The sequence below is a fragment of the Zootoca vivipara genome, chromosome 11, assembly GCF_965207765.1.
Source record: "Zootoca vivipara chromosome 11, rZooViv2.hap1.1, whole genome shotgun sequence".
Lineage (NCBI taxonomy): Eukaryota > Metazoa > Chordata > Lepidosauria > Squamata > Lacertidae > Zootoca > Zootoca vivipara.
In genome coordinates, this window is record NC_142594.1 from 52869292 (window position 1) to 52883621 (window position 14330).

General features: G+C 49.2%; 1 protein-coding gene across 35 annotated transcripts in view; it reads right to left on the reverse strand.

Annotated features, from left to right (window-relative positions):
- The window catches only part of OBSCN (obscurin, cytoskeletal calmodulin and titin-interacting RhoGEF), a 304918-nt gene that overhangs the window by 76573 nt on the left and 214015 nt on the right, over positions 1-14330 (reverse strand). For all 35 annotated transcript variants that reach the window (XM_088654044.1, XM_088654041.1, XM_088654038.1 and 32 more), the window contains 6 exons: positions 14002-14179; positions 13337-13450; positions 11987-12154; positions 8820-8922; positions 8504-8633; positions 2742-2847 (listed from right to left, as the gene is read on the reverse strand). In XM_088654044.1, the coding sequence (XP_088510170.1) occupies positions 2742-2847; positions 8504-8633; positions 8820-8922; positions 11987-12154; positions 13337-13450; positions 14002-14179 (799 nt within the window). The remainder of the gene's footprint in view (positions 1-2741; positions 2848-8503; positions 8634-8819; positions 8923-11986; positions 12155-13336; positions 13451-14001; positions 14180-14330) is intronic.

Genomic DNA, 14330 nt, shown 5'->3' on the forward strand with positions numbered 1-14330 from the left:
ATAGCTGCCAAGTTCTCCCTTTTTTTAAGGGAAATTCCCTTATGCTGAATAGGCTTCCTCGCGAGAAAAGGGAAAACTTGGCAGCTATGAAAGGTTTTCATGCAATATACAGATTGCATGCAGCGTGTGGGTGCAGCCTTGCTGCAGAGGGAATTGGCATGCTGCTGTTTTTGAAATCAGGACAGATGCGAGCTGCCAAGCACACATCATACAACTAAAAAATAAGATTAAAAAACCAAATAATCACAAAATGGCAAGGCATTCCTCTATAGAAAGGAGGGAGACCTGCTGTTCATAGGCACTTTTTAACAGGCTAAAAATTCTACATTTTGGAGAAAAGGCAGCCGCGAAGCTCTGGTCTAGAATGTGTTCCTGTCACAAAGCACATTCAGGGGCACCCTAGGAGCCATACGGACGGCTGGCTTTCAGAAAAATGCTGTGGGGTCCTGATCCCGGTCAGGAACATGTTCCGGATCGGGACATCACAACTAATCCCCTGCCCTGTAATACTTGCTGTGGAAAGCCAGCCCAATCAGGCAAGTGAGCAAAGGCCTTTTTTGGGAATTCTGAAGTCTCCTCCACCAAGAGGCAGAGAAAGCTGGACAGAAATCGCACAGAGAGTATAGAGGAGTTTCTGAGCACTCCAGTCTGCTAGCAACGGTGGTGGCCCAAGAGGAAGAAGAGGAGGCCTCTTGGGAGGTCAGTGGAGGCCATATGCTGCTCTCAAGCTAATTGGTGCTCTTGCAGGTATTCAGCAGCGGCTCTCACTACATAGCCCCACTAAGCTTGCAGATACGGAGCCCTAGCCCCCAGTGCAAAATGTCATTGCAGCCATGAATTCATTAGGTCAGGGGTTCCCAACAAAATTTTCTCGAGGACCCCTCATCAAGCCGCTATTGTGAGAAGGACCCCCATTAATTCCTAATCCTAAAATTAAAAAGTGAGAGCCAAATTAAGAGTTTTTATATTTTATATTTATACGTTTTTTTACAGTTACAACAGAGTACTCCATCAGTATACAGTTAGTTTTAATTTTCAGTTCTTAATGAGATGAGTTAAATCTGTCCTTTGAGTCCATTATTTCTGAAATATTAGGTTCCAAACTTGAAACTTTCACTCTGAAATCTGACCACATGTCGAGCCGATTCCTATATTTGTTTTTCATGAAACACATGGAAGGAAATGCTTGCTTTGTTTACAAACACTACTGTTTTGCAAAGAGGCAGCGCGCGCCAGGGAGGAGGGAGGGGAATGGAGAAGACAGGGTACCTGCGCAGTAGCGCACAAATGAAGCCGGCGCGCGCAAAGCATCTTGGGGAGGTGAGCGTTAGTAGAATGCGCGCGCTGCCTCTTTGCAAAACAGACTCTGCGCTAGACTCTGCTCATGCAGGAAGTGGCCAAAACAAAAAATCTGTTATCATACGAAATATATTTAATATATTTTTTATTCTAATAGCATCTTGCAGACCCCTCTGGCATAGCTCGCGGACCCCTGGGGGTCCGCAGACCACCTGTTGGGAACCACTGCATTAGGTGGTCCGAGGCAAGCCATTCTCCTCCAGAGGCAGCCTAAGCAGTAATATGGAGATAATACAGAGGTATCTTATGGGGTGCTCCCACTGCCTCCACCACCGAGAGGTGTTCTGGGGCACAGTGTTGCCACTCATCTTCCCCACACTCGGGCGGGGAAGCAACGCTTACGGGAGCATCCTGGCTCCTGCTGAATTCTGCAAGAAGCAGAGTGTGGCAGCAGCAGAAAGTGCAGCACAGCGGGCAGGGCAGAAATTCCCATTTCCCCTCAGATGGTGAATCAGGATGGGCTTTTGAAAATACACTTCGAATATGAGAACTGAGCCACAAGGAACATGGCGCATTAACTGATGGCTATTACAGTCGTTCCTTATTTGCTAAGTTGGCGCATGTTGACTGCACACATTCGTATTGTGGAGCGTAGGAGTTTGATGGAGCAAGAGTTTTAGTTATTGCTTTACCAGCTGGATGAACAGGTCTCTGCCGTTGCTTTTTCATTTCGCCTTCTGTTATTTTTTTGCACCGGTTTTAAACAGGCTTTTCACTGTTTTCACGTCACCTTAGGAATATGTCAAAGGCAGCAACAACAACAACAGCACATCCAGGGGAGTCTCCGAGGTGAGAGTCACAAGTCTCAATCATGTACGAGAGAAATTGAGTAAGATTCTCTAGGATGTGCAATACGTAGCTAATAAGAATGAGATCAGTGACAATATACTGGGCAGATGGTGACATGCTTTCAACTCAGGGTAGCCAAAGCGATTTCCTCCAGATGTTTCTGGCCTTCCAACTTCCATAATCTTTGACCATTGGTCAAGCTAGCTAAGGCCGATGGGAGTTCAGCAACCTCTGGAGGATGCTACTTTGGCCACCCTCTTCTAACTTCTAACTTCTGCTGACTTTCCTCAATGGTTCTTACACAGCAATCTACCTTCAGAGCTGACACACCGTAGATTCCGAGCTCTTCCACATTAATCAAAATCTGTCACTTTCCCCTGTCCCCACCTCAAACGTGCGGAGCAACAAGGTGAAATGCTTCACACAGAACAGTTAGGCTGTCAAGAAAATCTGTGCACTCAGGCAAGTAATCTGAACATAGCCGCTTATGAGGTAAGACAGTACATTCATTCAGTACTATGGAGCATGACTTCATGGCAACAGGGATTCAATGGCATTATCACAGAGCTGAAAAAACAAAAACCCAGCCATACCTTCAATTGTAATGGCCTGATCCGGCCTCCTCTCTTGAGCCAGTGCTGCCGCACTCTGGTGGTAAAGCTGAGCACCGCTCTTTGCTGTTCCTAATCTGTTTACAAGCTAAAGGAAAGTGTGCAATGTCAGTTAGGATGCGTGAGAATTCCTGGATAAAGAAGATAAACTAACTCCTCTGCGTCAGGGCACCCTATTACCAAAGATTACCAAAATCCGTCCCTGGGGGTGGAGAGATTAGGGCAGGCATCCCCAAACTGCGGCCCTCCAGATGTTTTTGGCCTACAACTCCCATGATCCCTAGCTAACAGGACCAGTGGTCGGGGAAGATGGGTGAAATATACTCGGAGTCGAGAGTGAATTTCATGCTCTTTATTCAGCTCATATTCATCAAGGAGAAGAGAAGACGAATGGCTCTTTTCCCAAAACCATCTGCTTATATACATTATTTACACAATGGGCCTTGCGTGATTGGCTACTTCAGGGCTACACCTGTGGGCCAATTATATTGTGGATTGACTTCTGCCTGCAGCCTGATTGGCTGCTCCTACAGGCCAATCAGGTAGCAGATTCACTTCTGCCAGCCGCCTGATTGGCTGCTCCAGCAGGCCAATCAGGTTGCGGATTCCCTTCCACCTGGAGTTGGATTGGGTAGCTCCCGCTGATTCTGAATCCTATTGTTCTAGGATTCAGCTCAGTACATAACACCCCTCCCCTCTAAGTTCCAGTCCTGCCCGGGAAGTTGCATTCGTAGTCCCCAAGGTCTGCTGGCCGCCTCCGTGTGCGTTGTGGCCTGGGGTGTTCCTTGGTCAGGGGTTCTGGTTCTGGCTTGTGTTCCGAGGCTGCTGGCTGTGCCGGGGCTGTCTGGTCTGGCGCCACTGAACCACTAGGTTGTGACTCTGGTTCCGGTGTCCTTCCAGCCTCGGGGCGCCCCTCTGTGCCTACTGCTTCTGCTTCCCCTGCCCACCCCTCTCGCTCTACAGGCCTCACTGCCCTGCTGTCCCCTTGGGACCCCTCTGTCCCGCTCTCCTCCCGGGTTCCTCCTGGGAATCGTCGCCGTAGCTGGTCGCAGTGGCGGCGCCAACATTGCCCCCCTTCCGTTAGTACCTCGTACGACACGGGACCGGTCACCTTGGTGACTGTGGCGGGTACCCATGCTGGGCCTGCCCCAAAATTCTTTGCATACACTGGGTCCTGGGCCACAAATGTCCGGGGGTTCCTGCCTTTCCCCACCACTACCTCATCCTGAGCTCTGTCGGGGTGAAGTCGGTCCAGTCTAGTTGCAAGGCGCCGGCCCATGAGTAGTTCAGCTGGGCTCCGGCCCGTCGTTGTGCTTGGGGTGCTGTGCTGTGCTAGAAGAAATGCGGCAAGGCGGTATTCCCAGTCCCCTTGTGTTATGCGGCGGAGGCTGTCCTTGGTGGTCCGCACCATGCGCTCCACTTGGCCATTGGTGGCAGGGTGGAATGGTGCTGAGCGGATGTGGCGGATGGCGTTCTGCGCTGTGAAGGTCTGGAACTCCTCTGGCGTGAATGCGGTTCCATTGTCCGAGACGAGGGTGTCAGGGAGCCCGTGGGTTGCAAACAGCTTACGTAGTACCCGGATGGCTGCCGCCGTAGAAGTGGACGGTACCAGTGCGACCTCCAGCCATTTGGTGTAGGAATCCACCACTATGAAGAATGTTTTTCCCTGGAAGGGGCCAGCGAAGTCCACGTGCAAGCGTGACCATGGATGTCGGGCGGACTCCCAGGGCTGGACTGGGGCCCTTGGGGGATCCGGGCGGGATTCTTGGCAGGTCTGGCAGTGTTGGACCCAGGCCTCTATCTCTCTGTCAATCCCCGGCCACCACACATAACTCCTGGCAAGGGCCTTCATCCTCACTACCCCTGGGTGTGTCTCGTGTAGGGCTGTGAGGACCCTTTTGTGGAGGGGCTGGGGAACAACAACCCTGCTTCCCCATAACAGGCACCCCTTGTGGGCCGACAGTTCATGTTTGCGGTTTGTGTAGCCAGCGAATTCTGGCCCGGGGCTGCTGCTGGGCCATCCTCGCCACACCCAGTCCAGGACCCGGGAGATGACCCTATCTTTTGTGGAATGGTGCGCAACTTCTTGTGCCTGAATGGGTCGGTCGGGAAGCAGCTCCAGGGTCATAACCTCTTGCGCAGGCGCTGGGTCAGGGCCTGTTTCTGGTAGTGGTAGCCTGCTGAGTGCGTCTGCGTGGCCCATCGCCTTCCCAGGGCGGTGGATTAGTGCATACTGGTAGCCGGCAAGGAAAATTGACCACCTGAGGACACGTGGAGACAACACTTGGGGGGTCTGCTTCTCGGGGGCAAACAGGCCAAGCAACGGCTTGTGGTCAGTCACTATGGTAAAGGGCCGCCCGTACAAGAAATCATGGAATTTTTTTACGCCCTTCACGATTGCCAGACCCTCCTTGTCAATCTGTGAGTAGTTTCGTTCGGCTGCAGCAAGCGTCTGGGAGAAGTATGCCACCGGCACCTCTCTTCCATCCGGGAGTTGGTGTCCCAGGACAGCGCCGATGCCATAGGGAGAGGCGTCGCATGCCAGCACCACTGGCAGCCTCTCGTCGAAGTGTGCCAAGACCGAGTTCGAGACGAGCAAGTCCTTGACTGCCTGGAATGCGGCCCTTTGTCGCTGGCCCCACACCCAAGGGGCCCTTTTATCTAGGAGTCTGTGTAGGGGCTCCGCTACCGCTGCCTTATGGGGAAGGAAGGCATGGTAAAAGTTCAATAGTCCCAAGAATGACTGAAGTTCGGGCTTGCTCTTGGGCGCTGGGGCCTCACAAATGGCCCGTACCTTGTCACCGGTTGGATGGACCCCTTCTGCGTCCACCTTAAATCCCAGAAAGTCCACCTGCGGCACTCCCAGTAAACACTTTTCCCGCTTCACCTTGAGGCCCGCCGTCTGGAAACGGTGCAGGACGGAGCGGAGGCGGTCCTCAAATTCCTCTGGTGTGGGCCCGGCGATCAGTACATCATCGAAGAAGGGGGTGACGCCAGGAATCCCTTTAAGGAGAGAGTCCATTAGATTCTGGAATATGCCTGGTGCCACGCTAACGCCAAATTGCAGCCGCTTTACTCTGAATGCCCCTCTGTGCGTCACAATCGTCTGAGCCTCTGCTGTGGCTTCGTCCACAGGCAACTGTTGATACGCTTGGGCCAAGTCCAGTTTGCCAAAGATTTTTGACCCAGCCAGGGTGGCGAGGACATGGCTGACCACTGGCACTGGGTATGCATGGGCCGTGAGAGCCTTGTTTATGGTGCATTTGTAGTCTGCACAGATGCGGACCGAACCGTTAGGCTTGACGGGTGTGACAATTGGAGTTTCCCAGGGGGCGTTGGGCACCGGCTCCAGCACTCCTTGCTCCACGAGCCGGTCCAATTCCTCGTCTATGCGGGGTTTCAGGGCGAACGGGACCCGGCGGGCCTTGTGCCTGATGGGTCGTACAGCGGGGTCTAGCTGTAGGGCAATGGGGGGTCCTGTATATCGTCCCAATGCCCCATCGAAAACCCCTGGAAACTCTTTGCATATGGCGTCCACGTCCACTTGTAAGCTAGTGTGGTTCACCCCGGTAACGGCTAGCCCCAGAGGTCCAAACCATGCCAGTCCCAGTAAGCTAACGTAGGGGCCCTTAACTACCAGCAAGTCCAATTGTTGCTTTCGCCCTCGATATTGCACCCTGAAGGTCCCCACCCCCATTGTAGGGACCTTACGTTTCTGGAAGTCCCGGAGGGTGAATGGGGCCGGCCTTAGTTTGGGACCCCCATTAGGGCACAGTTCCCTTAATGTTCGGGCCGAGATTATGGATAGAGTTGAACCCGTGTCCAGCTCCATGCGGCATGGGGCTCCCTCTATCTGTACCTCTATATAAATTTTCTCTGTGCTGGGATGGGGCAACTGGAATACCTGGTAGTCTGTGATCTCCGTCGAGTTGCCTTGGTGCATGGTGCCGTGTGACCTGGGGCTCCTGGGTCGGTCATCTGATGCTTGTCGACGGGTGAGTCGAGCCCGACACACCCGGGCGATGTGTCCCAATTTTCTGCACTGCCTGCACTCTGCGTTGCGGAAACGACAGGTCCTCCTCTCGTGGTTCTCCCCGCAGCTTGCACAGTTCCCTCCTTCTCGTCGAGGCTGCTGTGGTGTGTGTGCTGCTTGAGTGCACCGCTGTACTCGGTGTACTTCCTCCCTGTCAGATTCGGATTCGTCGGTGAGGTCTTCGTGGTAGACCCTCGGTTGGGATGGCGGGGCCGGTCGTGCCTCTTGCGTTGACCTCTCGGCGGCTTCGGTTGCCAGGGCTTCCTCCAGAGCAATCTGGAACGTGAGGTCTTTTTTGGCGTAGAGGCGTCGTTGCAACATCTCGTCCCTCAGGCCACCGACGAGGCGGTCACGAAGCATGTTCTCCAACTCTGAGAAGTTGCATAACCGGGCGGCTTGGCGGAGGGAGGTCACAAACCCAGTTATGGTTTCCCCTGGGGCTTGCCGCTTTGCGTAGAAGGCATTTCGGCAAGCTACCACCGAGGGCTGTGGTGAAAAGTGCTCCTTCAGCCGTTCCATTATTGTTTTTTAAGAGACGGTAGCGACATCTCTAGGTGCAAGGAGAGCCCGGGCGATTTCAAACGTCTCCTCTCCACAGACGCTGAAGAATGTCGCCCTCTTCATGGCATCGTTGGTGACTTCTTTCGCTTGCAGGAGGAAGTTGAAACGGGCGGCGTACCCTTCCCAGTCTCCTGATGCTGGTTTGAATGGCAAGAAGCTGCTGTCGGTTGCCATTCTGGGTTCCTTGGGTCCTGGAGCTGAAGCCTGGATGCACGGTGCGATGCAGCGGTGCAGCAGGTGGCGGTGCTGCGGTGCAGTGCGTGGTGGCGGTCAGCTCAGCAGGATCCCACCTTCGTCGCCAGTGAAATATACTCGGAGTCGAGAGTGAATTTCATGCTCTTTATTCAGCTCATATTCATCAAGGAGAAGAGAAGACGAATGGCTCTTTTCCCAAAACCATCTGCTTATATACATTATTTACACAATGGGCCTTGCGTGATTGGCTACTTCAGGGCTACACCTGTGGGCCAATTATATTGTGGATTGACTTCTGCCTGCAGCCTGATTGGCTGCTCCTACAGGCCAATCAGGTAGCAGATTCACTTCTGCCAGCCGCCTGATTGGCTGCTCCAGCAGGCCAATCAGGTTGCGGATTCCCTTCCACCTGGAGTTGGATTGGGTAGCTCCCGCTGATTCTGAATCCTATTGTTCTAGGATTCAGCTCAGTACATAACAATGGGGATTGTAGTCCAAAACATCTGGAGGGCCGAAGTTTGGGGATGCCTGGATTAGGGCCATGGAATTGGAAGAAGAGGTCTAAACTCCTTTTCTCTGTCCTATATTTTGATGTACGGGACTTGTATGTTTTCCTCAACAGAGCACACATTTTAATTGGGAATAATAGAAATGGGGGGGGGACACAAAACAAACAAAAAAACTCCTGTAGCGCTACAATCTCCTCCAACCCCCCCAAGGTGACTTATTATATTTTTTTAAAAAAATAAAAAATAAAAAAAGTTTTTAAAAAATATTTTTTTAATGAAAGAAATCAGATTATGCATCTCCCAACGCATCTTTAATTCCTACTGACTTCAATGTGGCTCACTCCCAAATAAGTCTACAGAAGATCATTTTTCCCTGTGCCATCTAAATTAAACTCCTGCGTCGCAACAATAATGCAAACCAATTCAGAAAGCTATGAGCTGCTCACCTCACATTCATAGAACCCCACGTCCTCCTTGCAGGCATTTTTTATTACAAGAACTATTACGCCACTCCGGGGTTCACTAAAGCTTTGGTGCTTATTTGGGTCTGTCAACAGATCTCCATCTTTATACCACCTGTTGGGGAAAGAAAGTTTGAGAGCTAGTAGACCATAAGAAGACATAGCATCGTAGGAGATGTCAGAGAATTCCATTGGAAATACTGTAGGAGCTGAAATTCCTACAACCCACAAGCTCATTGGAGGCCAGAAATGGAAATCACACCACCAGTTGCAGAGAGGGAACTGAATGGGGTTTCCTTACCTGATCTGTGGATAAGGTGCTCCTTCAATGGTGCATGTAAACTGTGTATCCTCACCATCGGCATAGTATGCGTGCTTAACCTTGTTTACAAACCGGGGAGGCACTAGAAAGAAAAGAGAAACCTGATGAAGTCTGAAACCACGTGATGGAAGGCATGGACTGGATGCCCTGCAGTGCTTCATGAAGCCTAGCCGATCACAGGCAGCCATGGCTAAACGGGTTTAGACTAAAAGTGCAATCTGCTCAGACGTAAGCTCCTTGAACTCAGCAGGGCTTAAAGGTAAAGGTAAAGGACCCCTGACAGTTAAGTCCAGTCGCGGACGACTCTGGGGTTGTGGCGCTCATCTCGCTTTACTGGCCGAGGAAGCTGACATTTGTCCGCAGACAGTTTTTCTGGCTCATGTGGCCAGCATGACTAAGCCGCTTCTGGCGAACCGGAGCAATACCTATTTATCTACTTGCACTTGGATGTGCTTATGAACTGCTAGGTTGGCAGGACCAAACAACGGGAGCTTACTCCATCGCAGGGATTCGAACCGCCGACCTTCTGATCGGCAAGCCCTAGGCTCAGTGGTTTAGACCACAACGCCACCCATGTAAATGGGATTAGCACCGCTGCCAAATTTGGGAGAACACAGTTTTCAAATGTCAAAAACCTCAAAAGCTTCACTGCCAGGGGAGGATCATTTTAGCAGACTGGTGCCATGATGGTAAAAGCATGTGCTTGAGCAACAGTTCCCTTTAAAAAGGTAAAGGTAAAGGACCCCTGACAGTTAAGTCCAGTCGCGAACGACTCTGGGGTTGCAGCGCTCATCTCGCTTTACTGCCGAGGAAGCTGACATTTGTCCTCAGACAGTTTTTCTGGCTCATGTGGCCAGCATGACTAAGCTGCTTCTGGCGAACGAGAGCAGCGCATGGAAACACCGTTTACCTTCCCGCCGGAGTGGTACGTATTTATCTACTTGCACTTTGACGTGTTTTCGAACTGCTAGGGTGGCAGGAGCAGGGACCGAACAACGGGAGCTCACCCCATTGCGGGGATTCGAACCGCCGACCTTCTGATCGGCAAGCCCTAGGCTCAGTGGTTTAGACCACAGCGCCACCCGCGTCCCTGTAACGGTTCCCTTTATCACAGGGTTAAAAAAAAAGGAGGGATAGGATATAAGGAAACCTGATCCCAAAGACAAATACTGAGTTAGGAACAGGTGGGCTTTAATTAGTTAAGAACACTGCAGTTAAGAACACTCTCTGACTATCTGAAAAGCTGTGGTCCATAGCTCAGCTCATCCATGGTACAATCCTGGTTACTGAGGAAAGACCTTAACCACACATCCTAGTTCGGACAACATGCTAAGATGAAACTTGGCTTAGCACAGAGTGATATGAGAGCAAAAAAAACCAGACAGGAGCAAAGCAGTTGTAAGCTATCCTCTGGGAACCCCCACACATTCCTGCTGAAACCAAACAATGGCTCAAGCTATGCTTTAACCCGGTGGGCATGGCACCCTTGATATTGAGAGATGATTTCCAATCATCGTGGGTGTTATGTACTGAGCTGAATCCTAGAACAATAGGATTCAGAATCAGCGGGAGCTACCCAATCCAACTCCAGGTGGAAGTGAATCCGCAACCTGATTGGCCTGCTGGAGCAGCCAATCAGGCGGCTGGCAGAAGTGAATCTGCTACCTGATTGGCCTGTAGGAGCAGCCAATCAGGCTGCAGGCAGAAGTCAATCCACAATATAATTGGCCCACAGGTGTAGCCCTGAAGTAGCCAATCACGCAAGGCCCATTGTGTAAATAATGTATATAAGCAGATGGTTTTGGGAAAAGAGCCATTCGTCTTCTCTTCTTCTCCTTGATGAATATGAGCTGAATAAAGAGCATGAAATTCACTCTCGACTCCGAGTATATTTCAGTGGGAAAAGGAGATCATAAAGTGCAGGTCTGCGGATTGTCACACCTCTATCTGGAATCTATGACATATAGCCAAGCCAGAGCTGTGATCTCGCAAAGATTGAGTGACATTGCTAGACAAGAGGACATAGCCCTGGTGAAACCAGGGATGTTCTTGGGGAATCAGGTTCATCAGATTACACCAGCCCCTTATCTCGCGGAAATCCACTATGTGGAATGCCGTAGACTTCTCACAGCTGCCAGATTAAATGTCCTCGAATCGGCGGTCTTGTTGGGTAGGTACTGGAGAGTCCCATATGACTAGAGAACTTGTCATTGTCCCCTGGGAGTGGTTGAGTCAACTGAACATATTCTTTTGACCTGCCCTTTTTATGCAGACCTTAGACAAAAACTTATAGACCCACTCCTATGCCAATTTAGCCCTGTAGCTAGAGAAAGAAAGGTTTTGTTTTTACTGAATAATGTTACTGGAACAACAGCCTCCTTGGTGGCCAAAATTCTTTTTTTTTTTTTTGGCCCTTAAGCTTCGTAAGGTTAAAATTGACAGCGCCGATATGGGTCTAAATGTACTGTATAGCCTAATTTACTGTCAGTTTCAGTTTTAATTTTTTTAGATGTTTAGATGTTAAATGTCTAGATGTTTTAATTTTTGTATGGATAAATGTTTATTTCTGGCTGACGGTCGAATAAAATTGAATTGAATTGAATTGCTAAAACCAAGGTTTGCTTTCATGTGCCATGCAAACCAGGCCAAAGAGCAAAGCAAATGGGAGATCCATATTAAGTTATATTTAAAAAAATATGCAAAAGTTATATATTAAGAATAGAATTAGGTTGTAAATAAACTGTGGAAAATATGAATATGTTAATGGAGAATTAAAATTAGACTATATGAGGTGATTAAAATGGGTTAGAATTTGCTAAAATAGAAATGTGACTAAGAACCACAGGGGAAGGGATCCCGAGGGGGTCTACATATGCAAGAATTAATTGTTTTTAATTTTTATGTTTTTCTATTCTGTATTTTTCCTTTTTCTGGTTTTTTTTATCCTTTTTGTAATGCTTTTTTGTTCTTCTTCTATTCTGGAAAAACCTAATAAAAAATATTACAAAAAAATGGGAGATCCATGGGTAAAGGTAATAAGGCAAAGGAAAGTAAGCACAACAACATCTCTCTACTGCTCGGTGGTTTGGTGCGTAGTGCTCAGCAGGCAGACATTGAGTCCTATTTGACACTGAAAGAACTTTTACCTTGGACAAGGATCTTTCCCAGGGTGCTGGCATTGCCGGCTGGGCTTGCAGCAAAGCACATGTATTGCCCCGAATCAACACCCGCCAGGTTGTCAAGGATCAACGTGCAGGAGCCGTCAGGATCTTCAATGATGATGTGATGGGGATCCACCTCCACAGGTTTGCCATCTTCAAAATTAAACAAAGAAAATCATAGAATCAGAGTTGGAAGAGACCACAAGGGCCATCCAGTCCAACCCCCTGCCAAGCAGGAAACACCATCAAAGCATTCCTGACATATGACTGTCAAGCCTCTGCTTAAAGACCTCCAAAGAAGGAGACTCCACCACACTCCTTGGCAGCAAGTTCCACTGTCAAACAGCTCTTACTGTCAGGAAGTTCTTCCTAATGTTTAGGTGGAATCTTCTTTCTTGGGAGCTTGAATCCATTGCTCCATGTCCGCTTCTCTGGAGCAGCAGGAAACAACCTTTCTCCCTCCTCTATATGACATCATTTTATATATTTGAACATGGCTATCATATCACCCCTTAACCTTCACTTCTCCAGGCTAAACATACCCAGCTCCCTAAGCCGTTCCTCATAAGGCATCGTTTCCAGGCCTTTGACCATTTTGGTTGCCCTCTTCTGGACACGTTCCAGCTTGTCTGTATCCTTCTTGAACTGTGGTGCCCAGAACTGGACACAGTACTCCAGGTGAGGTCTGACCAGAGCAGAATACAGTGGTACTATTACTTCCCTTGATCTAGACGCTATACTCCTATTGATGCAGACCAGAATTGCATTGGCTTTTTTAGCTGCTGCATCACACTGTTGACTCATGTTAAGTTTGTGGTCTACCAAGACTCCTAGATCCTTTTCACATGTACTGCTCTCAAGCCAGGTGTCTCCCATCCTGTATTTGTGCCTTTCATTTTTTTTGCCCAAATGTAGTACTTTACATTTCTCCTTGTTAAAATTCATCTTGTTTGCTTTGGCCCAGTTGTCTAATCTGTTCAGGTCATTTTGAAGTGTGATCCTGTCCTCTGGGGTATTAGCCACCCCTCCCAATTTGGTGTCATCTGCAAACTTGCTCAGGATGCCCTCAAGCCCATCATCCAAGTCATTGATAAAGATGTTGAATGAGACTGGGCCCAAGACACAACCCTGTGGCACACCACTAGTCACTTCTCTCCAGGATAAATAGGAGCCATTGATGGCCTTCAGCAACCACAGTTGTTGCATTTAGGGTAGGAAACAGATTCATTGACCACTTTATTATTGTTGCTGAATGGTCAAACCAAATAAAATTTGGAGATCGATTTTGACCAACATCATAGTAAGGTAAGAATGCTTAACCCGCACTGGTTATACCTTTATACCAGCTGACACCTGGCTTGGGTGTGCCTGTTACTCTGCAGGCTAATTTGACAGTTTCACCAAGTTCAGCGGTACAGTCAGCCAGTTCCTCCTCAAACTCGGGGGGATCTGAAAGCGAACAGATTTAAAATAAGTGCTACTCACTGGAAAGCTGGATAAGGAAAAGGTGAAGAAGGAGAATATCAGCCAATGCAGATAATAATAATAATAATAATAATAATAATAATAATAATAATAATTTATTTGTACCCCGCCCATCTGGCCGGGTTTCCCCAGCCACTCTGGGCGTCTTCCATCAAAGATTTAAAATACATTAAAATGTCACACATTAAAAACGTCCCCGAACAGGGCTGCCTTCAGATGTCTTCTAAATGTCAGGTAGTTGTTTATTTCTTTGACATCTGATGGGAGGGCATTCCACAGGATGGGTGCCACCACCGAGAAGGCCCTCCGCCTGGTTCCCTGTAGCTTTGCTTCTCACAGTGAGGGAACCGCCAGAAGGCCCTCGGCACTGGACCTCAGTGTCCAGGCTGAACGATGGGGGTGGAGATGCTCCTTCAGGTATACTGGACCGAGGCTGTTTAGGGCTTTCAAGGTCAGCACCAACACTTTGAATTGTGCTCGGAAACGTACTGTGGTGCAGAGTCAGTACTACTTACCCCATACAGGGAGGCTGATGCGTTGCTGAATGCCACAGATTTCCTTCACCCAAGAGTTCTTGATGATGACGGTCCTGGCTTGAAACAGATACTTGCGGACTGAGTCTTCCCGCTCATGCCAAATCTCAAAGGCCCGGTCATCTCCTTCCACAAAATCATTCACGTCTATGTTGGGTAGCTGGGAAGTCAGAGGGCAATGTTAAAAGCCATTTGAAATATCTTCTCATTTATTGCAGAACATAAAGAGACAGATCATCTACGAGGCCTCAAGCTCAATCTATGCACTAAGGACCTACAGGCGCATCACTTTAAAAGTGTTCTTTGAAGAA